This window comes from Dermochelys coriacea, chromosome 25 (assembly GCF_009764565.3).
Source record: "Dermochelys coriacea isolate rDerCor1 chromosome 25, rDerCor1.pri.v4, whole genome shotgun sequence".
NCBI classification, from domain to species: domain Eukaryota; kingdom Metazoa; phylum Chordata; order Testudines; family Dermochelyidae; genus Dermochelys; species Dermochelys coriacea.
Window position 1 is genome coordinate 6931332 of NC_050092.1, and position 21449 is coordinate 6952780.

A 21449-nucleotide genomic window follows, 5' to 3' on the forward strand; every position below is an offset into this window, starting at 1 on the left:
ATGGGGGGTTCAGTTCAGGATTTCTGCTTCCGCATGATACAGGGAAATTCTGGGGAGCATGCTCGGAGCAGATGGAATATTCAGACTTTTTAGCAACAAATAAGAAGCTCCACTGAACACAAACAAATGAGGATTTTCACCAGTTTATAACTCCACCAAATCTGGCTGGATTTTCGTGGGGACAGCAGAAGGCTGCCCCCAGGACCATCCCCTGCCAAATTTCAAGTTCCTGCTCCAGAACATGGCAATGCAAGAACTCTTAAAATAAAAACGATTGGAAAAATATTTATGAGGAGCAGCAGTGGGCAACATCAATACACTGGTTGCTACTCCTCCTCCTTTAGCACTTCCTGTGTTGCCCTCTGATCACTGAAACCTCTTATTTCCTTGTCCTGGTTAATTTCTGGATGGTCTTTATCTCCCTGTAACTGACCCTGCAGTACCATCCATGCCCAGATGGTCACTCTGATAGGCTGAGGGACATGGCTGCAGCTTGGTATGCAAGAGGTTGCTCTGCCTATCCCTGGGCCCTGTCCCCAAGAGCAGAAATCAGGGCCAAATCTGCTCCAATCTCAGGCTTTTTGTCTGAGCCTCAGGCTTCGGGGGGCTTTCTTGGGGCTGCCACCAAAATCTCAGGACTGCTGGTTGGAGCTGGGTCACTGCATACAGGTGCTCCCATTGCAGCAAGTGAGAAAGGGTCCCCGAAGACTACGGTTGCCACCTTTCTAATTCCTGGTAACCGGATCCCTGAGGCCCCATTCCTGCCACGCCTCTTCCCCCAAGGCCCCACCTCTGCCCTCAGGCCCCTTCCTTTCTCCGCCGCTTTCCCCAAGACCCTGCCCCTATTGCTTGTTCCTCTCACCACCCGCCGCTGGTCGTTCGCTGGATTGTCTCAAGAAGCCTACCTGCAGATAGAAAAGGAGTACTTGTGGCACCTTAGAGACTAACAAATTTATTTGAGCATAAGCTTTCGTGAGCTACAGCTCACTTCATCGGATGCATCCGATGAAGTGAGCTGTAGCTCACGAAAGCTTATGCTCAAATAAATTTGTTAGTCTCTAAGGTGCCACAAGTACTCCTTTTCTTTTTGCAAATACAGACTAACACGGCTGCTACTCTGAAACCTACCTGCAGATAGGAGGCGGTAATGACCCATCACCTCCTCCTGCCCCGCAGTAACTGGGCTTTTGGTTCGCGTGTCATTTAGGGATGCCAGATCTCTGAAAATCAGGCACCTGGCACTCTAAATGGCACCCAGAAGCCAAAAACCAGACGGCCCGGGTAAAAACCGGACAGGTGGCAAATAGAGCAGTGGGGGAGGAAAGTCCAGACCAGCCAGAAAGGAGCCCTGCAATTGTCCTTGTTCACTCACAGGGAGCAATTGTTTTTCTCCTGGCTTATTTTATTACTATTTATTCTGTTTTTGCAGCAGCCCCCCAAGTCCCCAACCAGGACCAGTGGGCCCCATTGTGCTGGGCATTTCCTAGTCAGACTAGCACGATTGCTGCTTGTTAGTAATAAACAAATGGCAAACAAGTGGCAATAAAATCCATGAGCGCATCTAGAGTGGCGGCTAAGGGCAGCCTCACAGCGGCAGCTCTGGATTTCTCATTGTGGGGTAAGGGCAGAGTCTGGGGGGACAGTCTGTCTTCCCCCTTCAGGGCGGTGAGACGGCCCTGACTGTGTTGCTGTGACTGCACCCCGCACTTTGCTCTCCAAGCTGGGCTTGGTGACATTTGGAGTTTGTCATTTCCAGGCGAAAGAGGAGGTCATCGGGAGTTCATTGCAGAGCCGTGGGTGGGAGGAGCTGGGGAGGGACCTTGCAAGGGATTTGCATGTGAATGCCCCCATGCGAGAGCCCTATTGTGGTTCAGCAATGGGCAAAATCCGAATGGGTTTGCAGGAGAAATGGAGGGTTGTCATTAGTGACAGAACTCCTGTCACTGGGCTCAATCCTACAGTCCCCTTATGCAAGCAAAACTCCCACTGACTTTGCATCCGTCCTGACTCTCCTGCAAAGCACAAAGCAGAAGCGGCTCGTGCTTGCCGCTTCTTGTCGCCATTTCCACCTTCTTTTCCTTTGGGAATCCCCAACTCTTCCATGCCCACCCCAGGAGCCAGACAATCCAGCCTTACTCTCAGGAGCCTTTTGGAAAATCCCCCCTGTCTCACTCAGAGGTGTGCCTGCTTTCTGGGAAGCTTCCCTCGGAGAACAGACATTCTGGGAGACTCTGTTCTTGGTCTTGTTCTCCTGGGCTCTGCTCTGTTGCTGTCTCAGTCCAACTGTTGCTCAGGTGACCCCTGCCCTCTGCCAGGCACAGCTCTGGGCCTCTCCGGGTGGATAAAGCATACTTGGGCTCCATACCGGGAGACCTCAAGGCAGAAGCTGGGTGCAAAGTTAGAGTCAGCTGCTGGTTTGGGCTCTGCGAAGGCATGCTGATAATATGAACCTGCAGGGGCATTTGGTTCTTTGGGACATTTCTAATGGGCCTGTCCTGGACATAAACCTGCCCTGAGTTTCCGAAAGTGAAAAGGCCTGGGGAAGGGGGAGGGCAACAGAGAATGGGACTTGTGCGGCCGGGATCATTCACTCAAAACCAGCTGCAGCAGGCCGGCCTCGTCCGGGCGCAGCAGGGCAGTGAGCTGGCTTTCCTATCCCAGCAGCCTGAAGGGAGGATTTCGGTCGTTCGTCCTCATCTCCCTTCCTGCCGAAGATCCCAGAGATTCAGGTGGGGCAGCTAACGGAACAAAATGTTGTTTGCCAACATGTAAACACAGGGCTTCCTTCCCAGAATGATTCAGTTAATAAAACAAACACGGTTTCCTAGCCAAAGGGCAGCCTGTGCCGTGTATTAGGGACAGAAAGAAGGAACCACAACGAGACAAGCCAGCAAAAGCAGGTGTCCTACATAAGGGACTAGATCTTGCCTTGTTGTAAATCTGCTTGTGCCATTCTGGCAGTCCAAAGCAGACCTAAAGCTGCCCTAAGCTGACAGCTGAGGATTCCCCCTGAACGGGGGAACTCCCAGGAAGCTGGTGCAGCAAGATCCATGCCATTTCCTCTTAGCCCTCCTCTGCGGCATGCTGGAGGCAAAGCCGGAGTGCACTGTGCTCCAGCAATCACAACTGGCATAATGGTCCCTTGGGGACCATTACAAGCTGCTGTCAGAACAGCTTTGAGGGACTGATCCAACGCATCCTGACCCCAGCAGCCTTGGAAATTGGGGCAGATGTATAGTTAACTTGCTCCCACCCATCCTCCCGTTGTGCCCTCCAGGGGGTCTACTTTGGAAGTGTCTGTAGTCCCCGTGCAGTGCCAGTCACTTGCCCTCGCTGAGATCCCGTTGCTGTGTAGCCCTCGCCACCCTCCAACCTCCCCACCCCCAAGCTATCACTGCAGAAAGATCTAGGGAGAGACTGCTATGGAGACGGCAGCCCTGGGCAGACTTGCTAACCTGCTGAGCACAGTCACTGTGAATGTGCACATGGATCACTTTGTGCCTGGGGTGATGGTTAGCCAATCTCAGCTAAGCTGTGCCATGGAGTCCCTCTGAAGCCTTGGGCAAGTCACTTCCTCTCTCTGTACCTCAGTTTCCCCATCTGTACCATAGGAATACAACACCAACCCCTTAGGGTGAGGCTGAGTTCATTGTGCAAAACGCTGAAAGGCGCTAGAGAAGGGCAACATTTCATTAATATTAACTAGGGCTGTCAAGTGATGAAAAAAATTAATTGTGATGGTTAAACAATAATGGAATACCATTTCTTTAAACATTTTTGGATGTTTTCTACATTTTCAAATATATTGATTTCAATTACAACACAGCATGCAAAGTGCACAGGGATCAATTTGTATTTATTTTTTATTACAAATATTTGCATTGTAAAAAACCAAAAGAAATAGTATTTTTAAATTCACCTCATACAAGTACAGTACTGTCGTGCAATCTCTTTATCATGAAAGTTGAACTTACAAATGTAGAATTATATACAAAAAAACTGCATTCAAAAATAAAACACTGTAAAACTTTAGAGCCTACAATTCCACTCAGTCCTACTTCTTGTTCAGCCAATCACTCAGACCAACAAGTTTGGTTGCATTTGCAGGAGATAATGCTGCCAGCTTCTTGTTTACAATGTCACCTGAAAGTGAGAACAGGCGTTCTCATGGCACTGTTGTAGCTGGCATATCAATATATTTACATGCCAGGTGTGCTAAAGATTCCTATGTCCCTTCATGCGTCCATGCTGATGATGGGTTCTGTGTGATAACAATCCAAAGCAGTGCGAACCAACGCATGTTTATTTTCATTCTCTGAGTCAGATGCCACCAGCAGAGGGTTGATTTTATTTTCTGATGGTTCGGGTTCTGTAGTTTCTACATCAGAGTGTTGCTCTTTTAAGACTTCTGAAAGCATGCTCCACACCTCGTCCCTCTCAGATTTTTGATGGCACTTCAGATTCTTAAACCTTGGGTTGAGTGCTGTAGTTATCTTTAGAAATCGCACATTGGTACCTTCTTTGCATTTTGTCAAATCTGCTGTGAAAGTGTTCGTAAAATAACCATGTGCTGGGTCATCATGTGAGACTGCTATAACATGAAATATATGGCAGAATGTGGGTAAAACTGAGCAGGAGACATATAATTCTCCCCCAAGGAGTTCAGTCACAAATTAATTTACACATTGTTTTTTTAATGAGCATCATCAGCATGAAAACATGTCCTCTGGAATGGTGGCTGAAGCATGAAGAGGCATACGAATGTTTAGCATATCTGGCATGTAAATACCTTGCAATACTAGCTACAAAAGTGCCATGCAAACACTTGATCTCACTTGCAGGTGACATTGTAAATAAGAAGTGGGCAGCATTATCTCCCATAAGTGTAAACAAATTTGTTTGTCTTAGCGATTGGCTGAAGAAGAAGTAGGACTGAGTGGACTTGTAGGCTCTACATTTTTACATTGTTTTGTTTTTGAATGCAGCTATGAAACAAAAAAGCCCTACATTTGTAAGTTGCACTTTCATGATAAAGAGGTTGCACTACAGCACTTGTATGAAGTGAATTGAAAAATACTATTTCTTTTATCATTTTTACAGTGCAAATATTTGTAATAAAATAATGATATAAAGTGAGCACTGTACACTTTGTATACTGTGTTGTAACAGAAATCAATATATTTGAAAATGTAGAAAAACATCCAAAAATATTTAATACATTTCAGTTGGCATTCTATTATTAACAGTGTGATTAATCGTGATTAATTTTTTTAATCACGATTAATTTTTTTGAGTTAACTGTGTGAGTTAACTGTGATTAATCAGCAGACCTAATATTAACCCTTTCAGCAACTGACAGGGAACTTTCTTCTCCCTGCATTGCTGTGAAATGTATAACCCATAATACTCACTCCCATCTGTCTGTCTCCCCTTTTTCATTAGGACTCAGTTTGTCTGGCTGGTTGGCTTCACCACTGTTGTCTGCACCCTGATGTCATTCATCAAACCTACCTTCAACGCTTATCTGCTCAACTGCATTTCCCTCCACCTCCTGTATTTAACATGTCAGGAGCTGAAAAAGTAAGATGTGGGATATTTCTTTGCAGGACAGTTTGTTTGCACTTTTATTGCATGCTTCTGCAGGCAGGAGTACAGGGGAAAGTTGACACACAGACACAAAAAAAGTACACACACACACACACACACATTTGCACACACATAAGCAAAGACGCGAATACATGCTCACAAATGTGCCCACGCAGGCAAATATGCACACACAAACACACACACAAGTGCACACACCCCCACATGCACTAAAGTACAAGCACACAAGCATGCCAGCGCACACATGCAAAGGTACCTGTGCATGTACAAACATCCTCGCACATGTGTGCACAAACAGGCACATACACCGCATCACCAGCACTGCAGTAAATCAAGATTTCCAAAGAAGCCGCCAAAAGAATACACAAACACTTTGGATAGACCTACATCTGTCCATTCAGATTTCTTTTGCTTATTTGCCTTGTGCCTCAATCTGACTTTTAATAATCAATAGTACCTGTGGATAACAGTCCTGAAATTAAACTGAAAATCAAATTGGGGACTTCTCCTACAATCTGTGAGGACCCTAAACCATGGCTGAAATGAATAGAAGTCAAGGTGTACAAGTTTGTACAATGTCTGTGCAAAGGGCTTTGCAAACCTACAATTTAATTTTTATTTCAACAGACATAAGCAAATATGTAAGAACTTGCCATGCGACAATTTTCTAGTTTAGAACCGAGTCAGTAGAATTAGCAACAACTCAAAGTGAAGCAAATGCCTTGAATCAATTGCAGTATTTAGAAAGGTTTCAGAGTAGCGGCCGTGTTAGTCTGTATTCGCAAAAAGAAAAGGAGTACTTGTGGCACCTTAGAGACTAACAAATTTATTTGAGCATCCGATGAAGTGAGCTGTAGCTCATGAAAGCTTATGCTCAAATAAAATTGTTAGTCTCTAAGGTGCCACAAGTACTCCTTTAGTATTTAGAAACTGGCACTAGTTTATTTACCAGGTAAGTGTTGTGGGAAGTCAGCCAAGCATCAAGTTACAGCGTGATAGTGGACGCTGAATTGCACCCACTGCTGATAAGGTTGCAAAAGGCATTCCATTAACACCCCCTCTTTTCACATACTCAGAACTGACCACAATATCCACCCTTTAGTGTCTGAATTTTTTTGTTAAGCTTGCACTAAACCCCTTCAGCCATTTGAGTGCAAAAAAAGGAGCACTTTCCTCATCTGACAATTCTAATGACAAAATGAAAGGAAACAAGATACTGAAACAGGAAAACGGTAAAAAAGAAAAGGAGGACTTGTGGCACCTTAGAGACTAACAAATTTATTTGAGCATCAGCTTTCGTGAGCTACAGCTTACTTCATCGGATGCATTCAGTGGAAGACTTATGCTCAAATAAATTTGTTAGTCTCTAAGGTGCCACAAGTCCTCCTTTTCTTTTTTGCGAATACAGACTAACAGGGCTGCTACTCTGAAACCTGTTATCAGGAAAACAGTAATGAGTGAATCCCAACCATAGGGAGACATTCACACAGGCACAGAGGAACCTACACGTAACTCAAAGACATGAATCTTGCTTTGCTTCTGCCCATTAGGGCTCTATGAAGAGGAAGGGTGGCTCATTGATTAGAGTGTTAGCCTGGCACTTGGGAGGTCTGGGAACGCCCTGCTCTGCCACTGTTCCCCTTCTTTAGAAAGGAAATAAATAGCACGCCCCTCCTTACAGTGTGTTTGTGAGGATAAATACATTAAAGACTGGAAGATGCTCAGATGGGGTAATGAGGATTGTATAAACAGCTAAGATAACATCTGAGTAAGTCTATTGCTACTCTAAATGATTACATCCTAATTCTATTCTCCATGAGCCTAATCTAAAACCTACTGATGTCAATGGAAAGACTAGTATCAGAGGAGACAGCCGTGTTAGTCTGGATCTGTGAAAGCAGCAAAGAGTCCTGTGGCACCTTATAGACTAACAGACGTATTGGAGCATAAGCTTTCATGGGTGAATACCCACTTCGTCGGATGCATTGACTCCAAGGTGCTTTGGAACAGGCCATCAGTTCCGATTCAGGTGGTCGCTAGACAGATACAGGGCCACTGCCTGCATTAAGGCCCCAGTTCATCAAGGCATTCAGGTACCTGCTTAAGTACATCCCTATTCAGGGAAGTAATTGAGCATTTGCTTAAGTGCTTTGGTAAATAGGGATTGGAGTGCTGTGCTAAAGTGGGGCTTAAATGACACAAAAACCTCAGGCACAAGGGGGGGGTGAGATAATATCTTTTATTGAACCAGCTTCTGTTGGTTAGAGAGAAAAGCTTTCAAGCTTACACAGAGCTCTTCTTCAGGTCTGGGAAACCTACTCAGGCTAGGTCTACACTATAGGGTGAGAAGATATCCCGATTTTATAGGGACAGTCCCGATTTTGGGGGCTTTTTCTTATATAGATACCTATTACCCCCTACCTCCTGTCCCGATTTTTCACACTTGCTATCTGGTAATCCTATTACACTAGCACTTTGGTTGGTATAACTTGGATGCTGCTCAGGGGTGTGAAAAAAACACCCCGCTGAATGATGTAAGTTACACCGTCAAAAGCGCTGGTGTGGACAGCATTATAGTGGCTGGAGACGCTCTCCCATCAACAAAGCTATCGCTGCTTGTAGGAGGTGGTTTAATTATGTCGACAGGAGAGTTCTCTGCCACCAGCATGGAGCGGCTGCTGGTGAGAGTCTACAATGGTGCAGTTGTATTGGTACAACTGTGCTGCTATTAGCTTGCTAGACATGACTTAGGGCTTGTATACCCTGGCAATTTACAGCGCTGCAACTTTCTAACTCAGGGATGTGAAAAAACACCCCCTGAGCAAAGCAAGTTTCAGCGCTGTAAAGCACCAGTGTAAACAGTGCACACAAAACTGTGAACAAAGACAACTTGCCTTTCTTTTAAGGATCAGGCTGGCCATCTGGAACCAATTGACATTTGGGATTGACACTCAGCCTCTCAGAGTGAGCTCATACAGGCTTCGCTGCCCCAAAATCAGAAGATTCAGGCTCGCCAACCTGAGAAAGAATGGACAAATTATCGTTTCTCTGAAGATGCTCAGAATCTAGTGAGCTGGGGAAGGGAATCTTCATCCGTAGGTCAGCGGCTCAAATCCAGCTTCTGTCAGTGAAGAGCGATTGGTGTTCCCAATTTGCAGCTGTTTGATGGCTTCTGTGAGGTGGGCTCAGTTCTTAACGGGCAAATGCCCAAACACATGAAACCACCAGCACAACTGGTATGAATGCACCCTCCTGTTGACAGTCTAAGGAGTATGTCTACATAGTAATCTGTGCAGAAGTTCGCTCTGCCACTCCCCGGGCTGTACTTGTTCTGGGGACAGGGGCTGGTATTTTCAAAAGAGCCTAAGGGAGTTAGGAGCTGAAAATGTTCTAATTGGAGGTAGGTGCCTACCTCCCTCAGGCTCTTTTGGAAATCCCACCTGAAGGTTTCCAGGATTGTCAATCCTGCATGTTTCATCATCACCAAACCAGTGCTTAATTTGTAATGAAAGAGGTGCTGGGGCTCAAGCAATTTTTTTACTTTTATAACTGATGCAGCAAGTCCAGAGGTGCCAGGCTATGAACTGCCAGGCCTAGAGGTGCCAGGGCTCAGCCCTGGCAAAAATTAAGCACTGCACACTGCCATTTACATAAATAAAATAGTGCCTGGAACAGCAGGAAAATGTGGTTTGTCCATTTCCAATGGGAAGCAACCAAGTCTTGCTCTGATATATCAAGGTTGGCAAATTAAATCTTACTGTTGCTTTTAAAAAATGTATTCTACACCGAAAGTACAATTTTCTCCTAACCTCAAGATACCAATCTTTCCCCCACTCCTGTCTCCCAGGTGCAGTAACCCACGTGTTCACCGCATAGCTGCGTTCATGGTCATGTGGTGGGTGCTAGCCATTAGCTGTTGGTTAAGCGACAAGTGGTTCTGTGGATTTTGGCAGAGGATCAACTTTTGTTACCTTCACAGTTTCTGGTAAGAGTGGCTGCTTCTTCCCCAGTGCTGCTTTGACTCAGTGGGGAAGTTGCTATGGGGAGTTACTCCACAACAGGAAAATCCATCTTGCTGGTTTTCAGAATGGAATGCCCAGAGACAGCCTGGGAGTTTAGGAGATCAGAAAGCACTTGAGGTGGGGAGCATGAGAAACTCTATGGTGATGTGAAATCAATATTAGGGTTGATAAATGATCCCTTAATGTTACATTCATCTTCATTTTTTAATTCTTTTAGGCTGGGATTTCCAAAGGAACCTAAGGGAGTCAGATCCCTAAATCCCATTGGATTTGTGTGCCTAACTCCCTTAGTCTGCTTTGAAAATCCCAGCATCAATCTTTATTTCTCAAATTGGCTGAAATTTTTCTGAAGGACCAGTGTCTGTAGGAAAAATGCTGATTCAACAGAACTGCAGTGTTCCACCGGAACGTGTCGATTCTGTTGAAACTTTCTATGAAAACCAGAGAGACAAGGTGGGTGAGGTAGTATCTTTTATTGGACCAACTTCTGTTGATGAAAGAGACAAGCTTTTCAGCTACACAGAGCTCATCTTCCGGTCTGGGAAAGGTATTCAGGGCTTGTCTACACTTAAAACGCTGCAACGGCACAGTTGCTCAGCCATAGCACTTCAGTGAAGACACTATCTACACCAACAGGAAGCGTTCTCCCATTGGTGTAGTTATTCCTCCTCCCTGAGAGGCAGTGTGGTAGCTAGGTCAATGGGAGAATTCTCCTGTCAGCCTAGCGCTGCTCTACACCGGGGCCTAGGTTGGGTTTAACTGTGTTGCTCAGGGGTGTGGGTTTTTCAGTTATACCAACCTCATTTGCTCATGTAGACCAAGCCTCAAAAGTGTCACAGCTAAATACAAGGTGGAACAGATTGTTTAGCATTTGTATTTAACACATACTGTAAAAGACCATTCAAGGTGAAGTGGCCAGTAAACACTGCAGGCAGCCTGGATGGCTTTCCGGCAGCTCACCCACCTGCCAGTCTCCCCAGACAGCTGACTCCCTGGGTCCCTGGTCTGCCATCTTCCTGGGAAGCTGGGTCCCTGGGCTTGGCCCACAGAGTTTTAAAACATTCCCTTACAGTTCTTCCAGAATGGACTTTCTCAACCATTTCTGTTCTGCAGAAACTCTCACACTTTTGACTTTTTGTTCCAGTTTGTAACTAAATTTTTGTCTGAAGTATGAAACTTCCTGCAGGATGGAAATTCCTGTTTCTGCACAGCTCTATTTATTTGACACTTTCTGCCATAAGGACTGCATCCTGATGTCCTGATTCAGTTTTTACTCAGGGTCTGTCTACACTACAGCCTATGTCAGCATAATTTTTGTCACTCAGGGGTGTGAATATTCCAACCCCTATGAGCAACATAAGTTACACTGACATAAGCACTCGTGTGCACTGTGCTATGTTGGTGGGAGAGCTTCTCCCACTGACATAGCTTCCGCCATTCATGGGGGTGTTTTTTATGCTGACAGGACAGCTTTCTCCTCTTGGCATAAAGCTTTTTCATCAGACACGCTGCAGCAGTGCTGTGTGTTGTGACGGGGCAAGGCCAGATGGCTATAGAAAAGTAGTGGGAGATAGATATATTAGCTCCAGGCTAAACAAATCCCTGGTACCAGGTTAAGTGAAATGGAAGCTGCTCCAGGTCAATTAAGAAACCTGGGGCCAATTAAGAACTTTCCAGAAGGCAGGGAGAAGGCTAGGTTGATTGGGACACCTGAAGCCAATCAGGGGCTGGCTGAAACTAGTTAAAAGCCTCCCAGTCAGGTGGGTGTGCATGTCAGGAGTTGTGGGAGGAAGTTGCGCTGTTGGAGAGGCTGAGTAGTACACACCATATCAGGCACAAGAAAGGAGGCCCTGAGGTAAGGGTGAAGTGGGCCCAGGCTCCCTTCCCCCCACACCTTGGCCCCCTGATTAATCACTGAGACTGGGAGACAACAGAGACTGTGCAAAGAAGGATAACTTCTCACCTCCCTCACTGGCTTATGATGAAAATGGCTCAGTAGACTGTGACCCTTGTCTCTAGAGAAAGAAGGATTACATGGAGAGTCACAGTGAGCCTCTGAGGCTAGCGAAATCTGCCAGGAAATGCGGGACCCACGGAGGCAAGGACAGAGCTTTGTCACAACTGGTGTCAGGAGTGGGACTTTGTTCACAGCGTGGCAGAAGAAAGAGGTTTGTTTGTTTTTTTAAAAAAAAAAAGTGCACTGGGGTTTTGGATTTTTTTTTCTTTTGGTTTTTGTTTGTTTGCTTTGTACCACAATGGAGGAGGTGGTCAGAGCTCTGGTACAAGCCACGGCAGCCCAGCAGGAGGCCACCCGGGTTCAGGCAATGGCACAACAGGGAGTCTATGCGGTTACAGCAGGAAACCAATCAATTATTGATGAGCCAGGTGACCCAAGATCGTGCCCTCTTGAGAGAGGTGGTGGACCCAGCTGAAGATCCTCACCACCCAGGCCCAGGGGTCCGACGGGACATGAACTCTGAGGGCCACTGGTTGTCTGCCAAAGATGACGTCAGGAGATGATGTAGAGGCATATCTCCTCTCATTCGAAAGGACTGCTCAGTGTGAGGCGTGGCCCCAGGAGCAGTGGGCCAGCATCCTCGCCCCTTTTTTGTGTGGAGAGGCCCAGAAGGCCTGCTTTGACTTGCCTGCCACGGATGCCACTGACTATACCTGTCTGGAGGCAGAGATCTTGCACAATCAGGGGTAACGGCAGTGGTAAGGGCCCAGAGTTTCTATGAGTGGAAATACCAGGAGAACAAACCCTTGAGGTCCCAGCTATTCGATCTCATACACCTCGCACAGAAGTGGTTACAGCCCGAGGTGTGCAGGCTGGAGAAGATTTTGGAGACCCTGGTATTAGACCATTACATAAGGGGACTGCCGCCAGATCTCCACAAATGGGTAGGCCAGAACAATCCATCCACATACAACGGGATGATCACACTGGTAGAAAGACGGATGACAGCCAGGGGACTGACCCGACTACCCAAGGAAAGCCCCTTTCGAAGCAAGCACCCGACCCCAACCCTGGAAGGCTGGGCAGCCAAACCCCTGGGAGTCCTAGGTGGAAGAGTCCTAGGGGGCCGAAAACCAGCAGGGACCCCAGAAGGAAGGGATTGGCCTGAGTGGGGGGAACCCCGGGTCAAGGGAGTGAATAAAAGCAATTATAGATGTTATGCATGTGGGGAGTGGGGGCACATAGCACAGTGTCCCAGCACCGAGGAGCCTATGCAATGTAACTTGGGGGATTGGGAGGTCCCATGCTCCCTTATCCACCTCGCGGGGGTCGCATTAGCCCCGTATAATTACACCAGGCCAGTGAGGATAAATGGAGCAGAGACTACAGCGCTTATGGACTCTGGGAGTGCTATCACCCTCATATCGGGTAAGCTGGTAAAAAATAGTCAGCTGCTACTAGCCAAACGTGTAGCAGTGACGTGCGTGCATGGGGCTGTGAGCCATTACCCCACCCTCCCAGTGGAGATAGAGGTTCAGGAAAACCCCATTGCGATGACCGTGGGTATAGTTCCTAAACTCCCATATCCTGTAGTCATTGGGAGGGTCTATCCAGGGTTTGATAATTTACTGCCCCTGGAGAGGCTGGAGGGAAGTGGGGACCCTGAGGACAGCGACTCGTCACCAGTGGAATGTCAACCCCCGATGTTAGCTGAGATTTCTCAGGATCTGTTCTCAGCCCCCTGAAAGACCTGGAAGACAAAAAAAGAGAGGAAGGCCGCAGGAACCTGGATCCTGACCCAGGGCCAGAAGACCTCCCTAGTAGGCAGATGGACACGAGCAGCCAACAGAGAAACTTCCACCACAGAAGGTGAGCCAGAAGCTGCCCGCAGCCATGACGACAGCGAGCCATTGGAAGAAGCAGAAGCCAGCCCCTGGGAGCTTGGGCAGGTTAGTCCTGGGAGAGAGACTTTTGGGCGGGACCAGGTGGAGGACCCCAGATATGATAACGCCAGGAAAGAGGTGGCCGAGATCGATGGGATACCAGTGGATGGGAAGGTCCGGGGTCCCGGACCTTATTTTATAGTGAAGAAAGATCTCCTGTACCGTGTGGTGCAAATGCAGGAGCAAGAGATACAACAACTTCTGGTGCCACGAAAACATCAAAAAGCCATATTGAGTCTCGCCCACAGCCACCTGTTTGGAGGACACCTGGGGTAGAGAAAACCCAGGCACGGATCCTGCGGAGGTTCTTCTGGCCAGGAGTACATGAAGATGTCCGGCGATACTGCACTTCTTGTCCGGAGTGTCAGTTACATAGCCTTCGCCCGCACTTGCGGGCTCCTTTGATACCTCTTCCAATAATAGAGGTTCCTTTTGAACGGATAGCCATGGATCTGGTAGGGCCCCTAGAGAAGACAGCTCGGGGCCACCAACATGTGCTTGTTGTACTGGACTATGCAACCCGGTACCCGGAAGTTGTTCCCCTGCGCAACACAGCTTCCAAGACAATAGCTAAGGAACTAGTACAGATCTTTGCCTGGGTTGGGCTACCCAAGGAGATATTGACTGATCAAGGGACACCTTTCATGTCCAAGTTGATGAAAGATCTCTGTTCATTGCTCCATGTACAAGCTCTACAGACCTCTGTATACCACCCGCAAACAGATGGCCTTGTGGAAAAATTCAATAGGACCCTCAAGGCCATGATCAGGAAAGTAGTGAGCCGGGATGGGAAAGATTGGGATACCCTATTGCCTTACCTCATGTTTGTCATCCAGGAGGTTCCGCAAGCCTCCACGGGTTTCTCTCCATTAGAACTACTATATGGATGCCACCCTCGGGGCATATTGGATATAGCCAGAGAAGCCTGGGAAGAGGAGCCAAATCCTGGAAAGAACATAGTTGAGCATGTACTGCAGATGATAGATTGGACAGCCCGAGTTACACCCATTGTACGGGAACACTTGGAGAGAGCACAGGAGACTCAATGAACCCATTATAACCACCAAGCGAAGCTTCAACGGTTCCAACCAGGGGATCGGGTGATGGTACTTGTGCCCACAGCAGAAAGTAAACTGTTGGCCCAGTGGCAAGGACCCTACGAAATAATCAAAGCCGTGGGAGAGGTGAACTATAAGATGCGGCAGCCAGGCCACCAGAAATAGGAGAAAATTTACCTCATCAATCTTCTAAAACCTTGGCATGATCAAGAGGCATGCTTAGTCATGCAAAAGACCCTTCCCCAGGATGATAACTTACACGAGCAAGTGAGGATATCATCCGACTTGACGCCGATCCAAAAGATCGAGGCAGCCGACATGATTAATCGTAACAGAGATGTGTTCTCTACAAAACCAGGGCGAACGACTGAGACCTATCACCATATCCGCACGATCCCTGGAGCCAAGGTAACACTGAGACCCTACCGAATCCCAGCAGCCAAAAGAGAAGAAATCAAGGCCGAAGTAAAGAAAATGTTAGAATTAGGGGTTATTGAAGAATTTTAGTCAGTGGTCCAGTCCAATTGTTCTAGTGCCTAAACCTGACAGTACCATGAGATTCTGGAATGACTTTTGTCGACTGAATGAAATATCCCAGTTTGATGCATACCCCATATCACGCATCGACGAACTGGTTGACCGACTGGGTAGTGCCCAATTCTTGACTACACTGGATCTGACAAAAGGGTACTGGCAGATTCCTCTGACCAAAGAAGCTAAAGAAAAGACAGCATTCTCCACCCCGGATGGGCTATTCCAATACACCGTCCTCCCTTTTGGGCTACATGGGGCCCCAGCCACATTCCAGCGCCTCATGGATAAGCTGCTGCACCCCCATACTAGTTATACAGCTGCACACCTAGATGATGTCATCATCCATACGCCAGACAGGGGAACCCACTTGGAGAAAGTTGAGGCAGTACTACGCACCTTAAGGTGGGCTGGCCTCACTGCTAATCCCACTAAATGCGCCATAGGGCTAGCAGAGGCTAGGTACCTGGGATATATTGTGGGAAGGGGCATAGTGAAGCCCCAAACGAATAAGCTAGAGGCAATTCAAAACTGGCCCCAGCTGACCCGAAAGAAAAAGGTCTGTGCGTTCCTAGGCGTGGTAGGCTACTACCGACGGTTTATTCCCCACTTCGCCACTAGGGCAAGTCCCCTAATGGACCTGGTGAAGGCCCGAGATCCAGACATGATAAAGTGGACTGAAGCAGAGAGGGGGTATTTACAGACCTTCGGATGGCCCTCTGTAATGACCCCATACTCATAGCCCCGGACTTTAACAGGGAATTTATTTTACAAACAGATGCTTCGGAGGTGGGGTTGGGAGCAGTTCTGTTGCAAATGGTGGGAGAAGAGGAACACCTGATCCTCTACCTAAGCAGAAAGCTTCTCTCAAGAGAACAGAAATATGCAGTAGTTGAGAGAGAATGCCTTGCTGTCAAATGGGCTATGGAGACACTGAGTTATTACCTCTTAGGCCAGCAATTTACTCTTGTGACGGACCATGCACCCCTCCAGTGGATGCAGCGGAATAAGGAAAAAAATGCAAGGGTCACCTGGTGGTTCTTATCCCTCCAACCATTCCAGTTCTGCATATGGCACAGGGCTGGATGCCACCATGGCAATGCTGATGGTCTGTCACGAGCATACTGCCTGGTGTCCCAAGTTGCCAAACTCTATGGTGTTGAGCAGAGGGGGGGGATATGTGACGGGGCAAGGCCAGATGGCTATAGAAAAGTACTGGGAGATAGATAAACTAGCTCCAGGCTAAACAAATCCCTGGCACCAGGGTAAGTGAAATGGAAGCTGCTCCAGGTCAATTAAGAAACCTGGGGCCAATTAAGAACTTTCCAGAAGGCAGGGAGAAGGCTAGGTTGATTGGGACACCTGAAGCCAATCAGGGGCTGGCTGAAACTAGTTAAAAGCCTCCCAGTCAGTCAGGTGGGGGTGCATGTCAGGAGCTGTGGGAGGAAGCTGCACTGTCGGAGAGGCTGAGTAGCACACACCATATCAGACACAAGGAAGGAGGCTCTGAGGTAAGGGTGAAGCGGAGCTTGAGGAAGTGAGGGCTGCTGTGGGGGAAGTAGCCTAGGGAATTGTACATATCATGTTTCTAAAAGGTCAGCTACCATAGCTGATACTATTAGGGTCCCTGGGCTGGAGCCTGGAGTAGAGGGTGGGCCCGGGCTCCCTTCTTCCCCCCCACCTTTGCCCCCTGATTAATCACTGAGCCTGGGAGACAACAGAGACTGTGCAAGGAAGGATAACTTCTCCTCACCTCCCTCGCTGGCTTATGATGAAAATGGCTCAGTAGACTGTGACCCTTGTCTCTAGAGAAAGAAGGGTTACGTGGAGGGTCACAGTGAGCCTCTGAGGCTACTGAAATCCGCCAGGAAATGTGGGACCCACAGAGGCAAGGACAGAGATTTGTCACAGTGTATAGATGTGGCCACAGTCTTTACTTACACAAAACTCAGTGAAGTTTCGCACCACTCAATATTTGGTCTTAACAATTGATTAAACACCACTTAAGCCCTTGGCACTAGCCAAATACATTCTTACCAACCAGACCTTTACTTACACTGTTCTGATTAAATAGCAGTCTATTTCTTTTGCTTTCCATATGATGGATCTCTTCTCAGGGAGCTGTATCAATTGTCATGTTCTCTGGATTCTCTGAATAACTGACAGTGAAGGAGAAGGAGAATAATTTTCTTTCACAGGATTTATAGTTGCCTGAGTGGGTCAGCCAGTTTGTTCAAAAATTCTATGCTCAGGCACCTCCAAATTCCACCCCACAGCTAAATGTTATGAGACCTGAGATCTAAATGATCAGACCCTGAAATCCAGAACATACAAGGCCAGACAGCATATGATTTCTTGATAATTTGGTTTTGATCTAACTGTAGCCTCATTGTGGTGGAATTGTTCTAGCATCTGCCACATTATCAGGGCTCTAGCATGATGTTCCTCAGTGTAGACTGAGTTTTCGTTTGAGAATTAGGAGAGGGTAATGACTGGGCCAAGACCTCCGATGGAGTTAATTGGCCACTGAATTCAATGGAGCCACATGGATTTACACCAGAATCTGGCCTGGTTTGTGTCCAGAGATGTGGTCTAGTGTGTTCTTCAACAAATCCATACCATACTATCCTGGCAACTACCATGTGGCTGGAATACTTTCCACCATCACATGGACAGAGGCTGTCATTGCAGAGAGTAAGATTTACTAGCTTTGGTGTTGCTGCAGGTTCTCACACCCATTCTTTGTTTCTTTGCCAGGCATGTACTGATATCCATAGCTATCCTCTATTGTTGTCCCTTGTTTATCTACTTCGATTCTCGGTATGAGATACCTTCCTTTGAACCGGAGCTGGAGTACTGGCCTAGTGACTCCTGGCCAATTGCACTGCCCTACCTTGCTCTGAGGACACCTTACAAATGGTGTTAGGGTGAGGTGCTGTCTTTCAGATCCCTGGTATATATTGGGAGGGGGAGGAGTGCCAAAGCACAACCATTTTCTGCTAAAATACCCAAATCTCTCTGTGCGTTGCTTTGAATGGCTGTTTGGATGCCACCGTGGTGACTGGGGTGCAGCATCTGATGCTGGAGACTGACTGTGACATCTGCACAGTTGGAAGAATCCAACGTTTTCCTGAGTTCACACTTTGCACTGATCCCCAGGGAGAGGGGGTGACCCCTGCTGGAGGAATCACACTAATAAAACAGGTTTCTATAGTAGCAGCCGTGTTAGTCTGTATTCGCAAAAAGAAAAGGAGTACTTGTGGCACCTTAGAGACTAACAAATTTATTAGAGCATAAGCTTTCGTGAGCTACAGCTCACTTCATCGGATGCATTTGGTGGAAAAAACAGAGGGGAGATTTATATATACACACACAGAGAACATGAAACAATGGGTTTATCATACACACTGTAAGGAGAGTGATCACTTAAGATAAGCCATCACCAGCAGCGGGCGGGGGGAAAGGAGGAAAACCTTTCAGGGTGACAAGCAAGGTAGGCTAATTCCAGCAGTTAACAAGAATATCTGAAAAAAGAAAAGCAGTACTTGTGGCACCTTAGAGACTAACAAATTTATTAGAGCATAAGCTTTCGTGAGCTACAGCTCACTTCATCGGATGCATTTGGTGCATTTGTGTTTTTTTTCCACCAAATGCATCTGATGAAGTGAGCTGTAGCTCATGAAAGCTTATGCTCTAATAAATTTGTTAGTCTCTAAGGTGCCACAAGTACTGCTTTTCTTTTTGCGAATACAGACTAACACGGCTGCTACTCTGAAAAGAATATCTGAGGAACAGTGGGGGGTGGGGTGGGGGGAGAAATACATGGGAAATAGTTTTACTTTGTGTAATGACTCATCCATTCCCAGTCTCTATTCAAGCCTAAGTTAATTGTATCCAGTTTGCAAATTAATTCCAATTCCGCAGTCTCTCTCGTTGGAGTCTGTTTTTTGAAGCTTTTTGTTGAAGGATAGCCAATCTTAGGTCTGTAATCGAGTGACCAGCGAGATTGAAGTGTTCTCCGACTGGTTTTTGAATGTTATAATTCTTGACGTGTGATTTGTGTCCATTCATTCTTTTACGTAGAGACTGTCCAGTTTGGCCATTGTACATGGCAGAGGGGCATTGCTGGCACATGATGGCATAGATCACATTGGTAGATGCGCAGGTGAACGAGCCTCTGATAGTGTGGCTGATGTGATTAGGCCCTATGATGGTGTCCCCTGAATAGATATGTGGACAGAGTTGGCAATGGGCTTTGTTGCAAGGATAGGTTTCTGGGTTAGTGGTTCTGTTGTGTGGTGTGTGGTTGCTGGTGAGTATTTGCTTCAGATTGGGGGGCTGTCTGTAAGCAAGGACTGGCTTGTCTCCCAAGATCTGTGAGAGTGATGGGTCATCCTTCAGGATAGGTTGTAGATCCTTGATGTTGCGTTGGAGAGGTTTTAGTTGGGGGCTGAAGGTGATGGCTAGTGGCGTTCTGTTATTTTCTTTGTTGGGCCTGTCCTGTAGTAGGTGACTTCTGGGTACTCTTCTGGCTCTGTCAATCTGTTTCTTCACTTCAGCAGGTGGGTATTGTAGTTGTAGGAATGCATGATAGAGATCTTGTAGGTGTTTGTCTCTGTCTGAGGGGTTGGAGCAAATGCGATTATATCGTAGAGCTTGGCTGTAGACAATGGATCGAGTGGTATGATCTGGATGAAAGCTAGAGGCATGTAGGTAGGAATAGCAGTCAGTAGGTTTCCGATATAGGGTGGTGTTTATGTGACCATCGCTTATTAGCACCGTAGTGTCCAGGAAGTGGATCTCTTGTGTGGATTGGTCCAGGCTGAGGTTGATGGTGGGATGAAAATTGTTGAAATCCTGGTGGAATTCCTCAAGGGCTTCTTTTCCATGGGTCCAGATGATGAAGATGTCATCAATGTAGCGCAAATAGAGTAGGGGCATTAGGGGAAGAGAGCTGAGGAAGCGTTGTTCTAAGTCAGCCATAAAAATGTTGGCATACTGTGGGGCCATGCGGGTACCCATCGCAGTGCCACTGATTTGAAGGTATACATTGTCCCCAAATGTGAAATAGTTATGGGTGAGGACAAAGTCACAAAGTTCAGCCACCAGGTTAGCTGTGACATTATCGGGGATACTGTTCCTGACGGCTTGTAGTCCATCTTTGTGTGGAATGTTGGTGTAGAGGGCTTCTACATCCATAGTGGCTAAGATGGTGTTTTTAGGAAGATCACCGATGGACTGTAGTTTCCTCAGGAAGTCAGTGGTGTCTCGAAGATAGCTGGGAGTGCTGGTAACGTAAGGCCTGAGGAGGGAGTCTACATAACCAGACAATCCTGCTGTCAGGGTGCCAATGCCTGAGATGATGGGGCGTCCAGGATTTCCAGGTTTATGGATCTTGGGTAGCAGACAGAATACCCCAGGTCGGGGTTCTAGGGGTGTGTCTGTGCGGATTTGTTCTTGTGCTTTTTCAGGGAGTTTCTTGAGCAAATGCTGTAGTTTCTTTTGGTAACTCTCTGTGGGATCAGAGGGTAATGGCTTGTAGAAAATGGTGTTGGAGAGCTGCCTGGTAGCCTCTTGTTCATACTCCGACCTATTCATGATGACGACAGCACCTCCTTTGTCAGCCTTTTTGATTATGATGTCAGAGTTGTTTCTGAGGCTGTGGATGGCACTGTGTTCTGCATGGCTGAGGTTATGGGGTAAGCGATGCTGCTTTTCCACAATTTCAGCTCGTGCACGTCGGCAGAAACACTCTATGTAGAAGTCCAGGCTGCTGTTTCGACCTTCAGGAGGAGTCCACCCAGAATCCTTCTTTTTGTAGTGTTGGTAGGAAGGTCTCTGTGGGTTAATATGTTGGTCAGAGGTGTGTTGGAAATATTCCTTGAGTCGGAGACGTCGAAAATAGGATTCTAGGTTACCACCGAAATGTATCATGTTCATGGGGGTGGAGGGGCAAAAGGAGCAAAATTCCCCATGTTATTTCTCCCGCCCCCCCCCCCACCCCCCCACTGTTCCTCAGATATTCTTGTTAACTGCTGGAATTAGCCTACCTTGCTTGTCACCATGAAAGGTTTTCCTCCTTTCCCCCCCACTGCTGCTGGTGATGGCTTATCTTAAGTGATCACTCTCCTTACAGTGTGTATGATAAACCCATTGTTTCATGTTCTCTGTGTGTGTATATGAATCTCTCCTCTGTTTTTTCCACCAAATGCATCCGATGAAGTGAGCTGTAGCTCACGAAAGCTTATGCTCTAATAAATTTGTTTGTCTCTAAGGTGCCACAAGTACTCCTTTTCTTTTTATTAATAAAACAGAAGCCAAAATGCTGGTAACT

At 47.0% G+C, this 21449-nt stretch overlaps 1 protein-coding gene across 1 annotated transcript in view; it reads left to right on the forward strand.

Moving 5' to 3' along the window:
• Positions 1-18343, forward strand: part of ACER1 (alkaline ceramidase 1) — a 55221-nt gene extending 36878 nt beyond the window's left edge. Inside the window, exons 5-7 of the mRNA XM_038384164.2 lie at positions 5443-5580; positions 9452-9589; positions 17873-18343. Of these exons, the coding sequence (XP_038240092.1) occupies positions 5443-5580; positions 9452-9589; positions 17873-18041 (445 nt within the window). The 3' untranslated portion in view covers positions 18042-18343. The remainder of the gene's footprint in view (positions 1-5442; positions 5581-9451; positions 9590-17872) is intronic.
• Positions 18344-21449: the final 3106 nt, after the last annotated feature.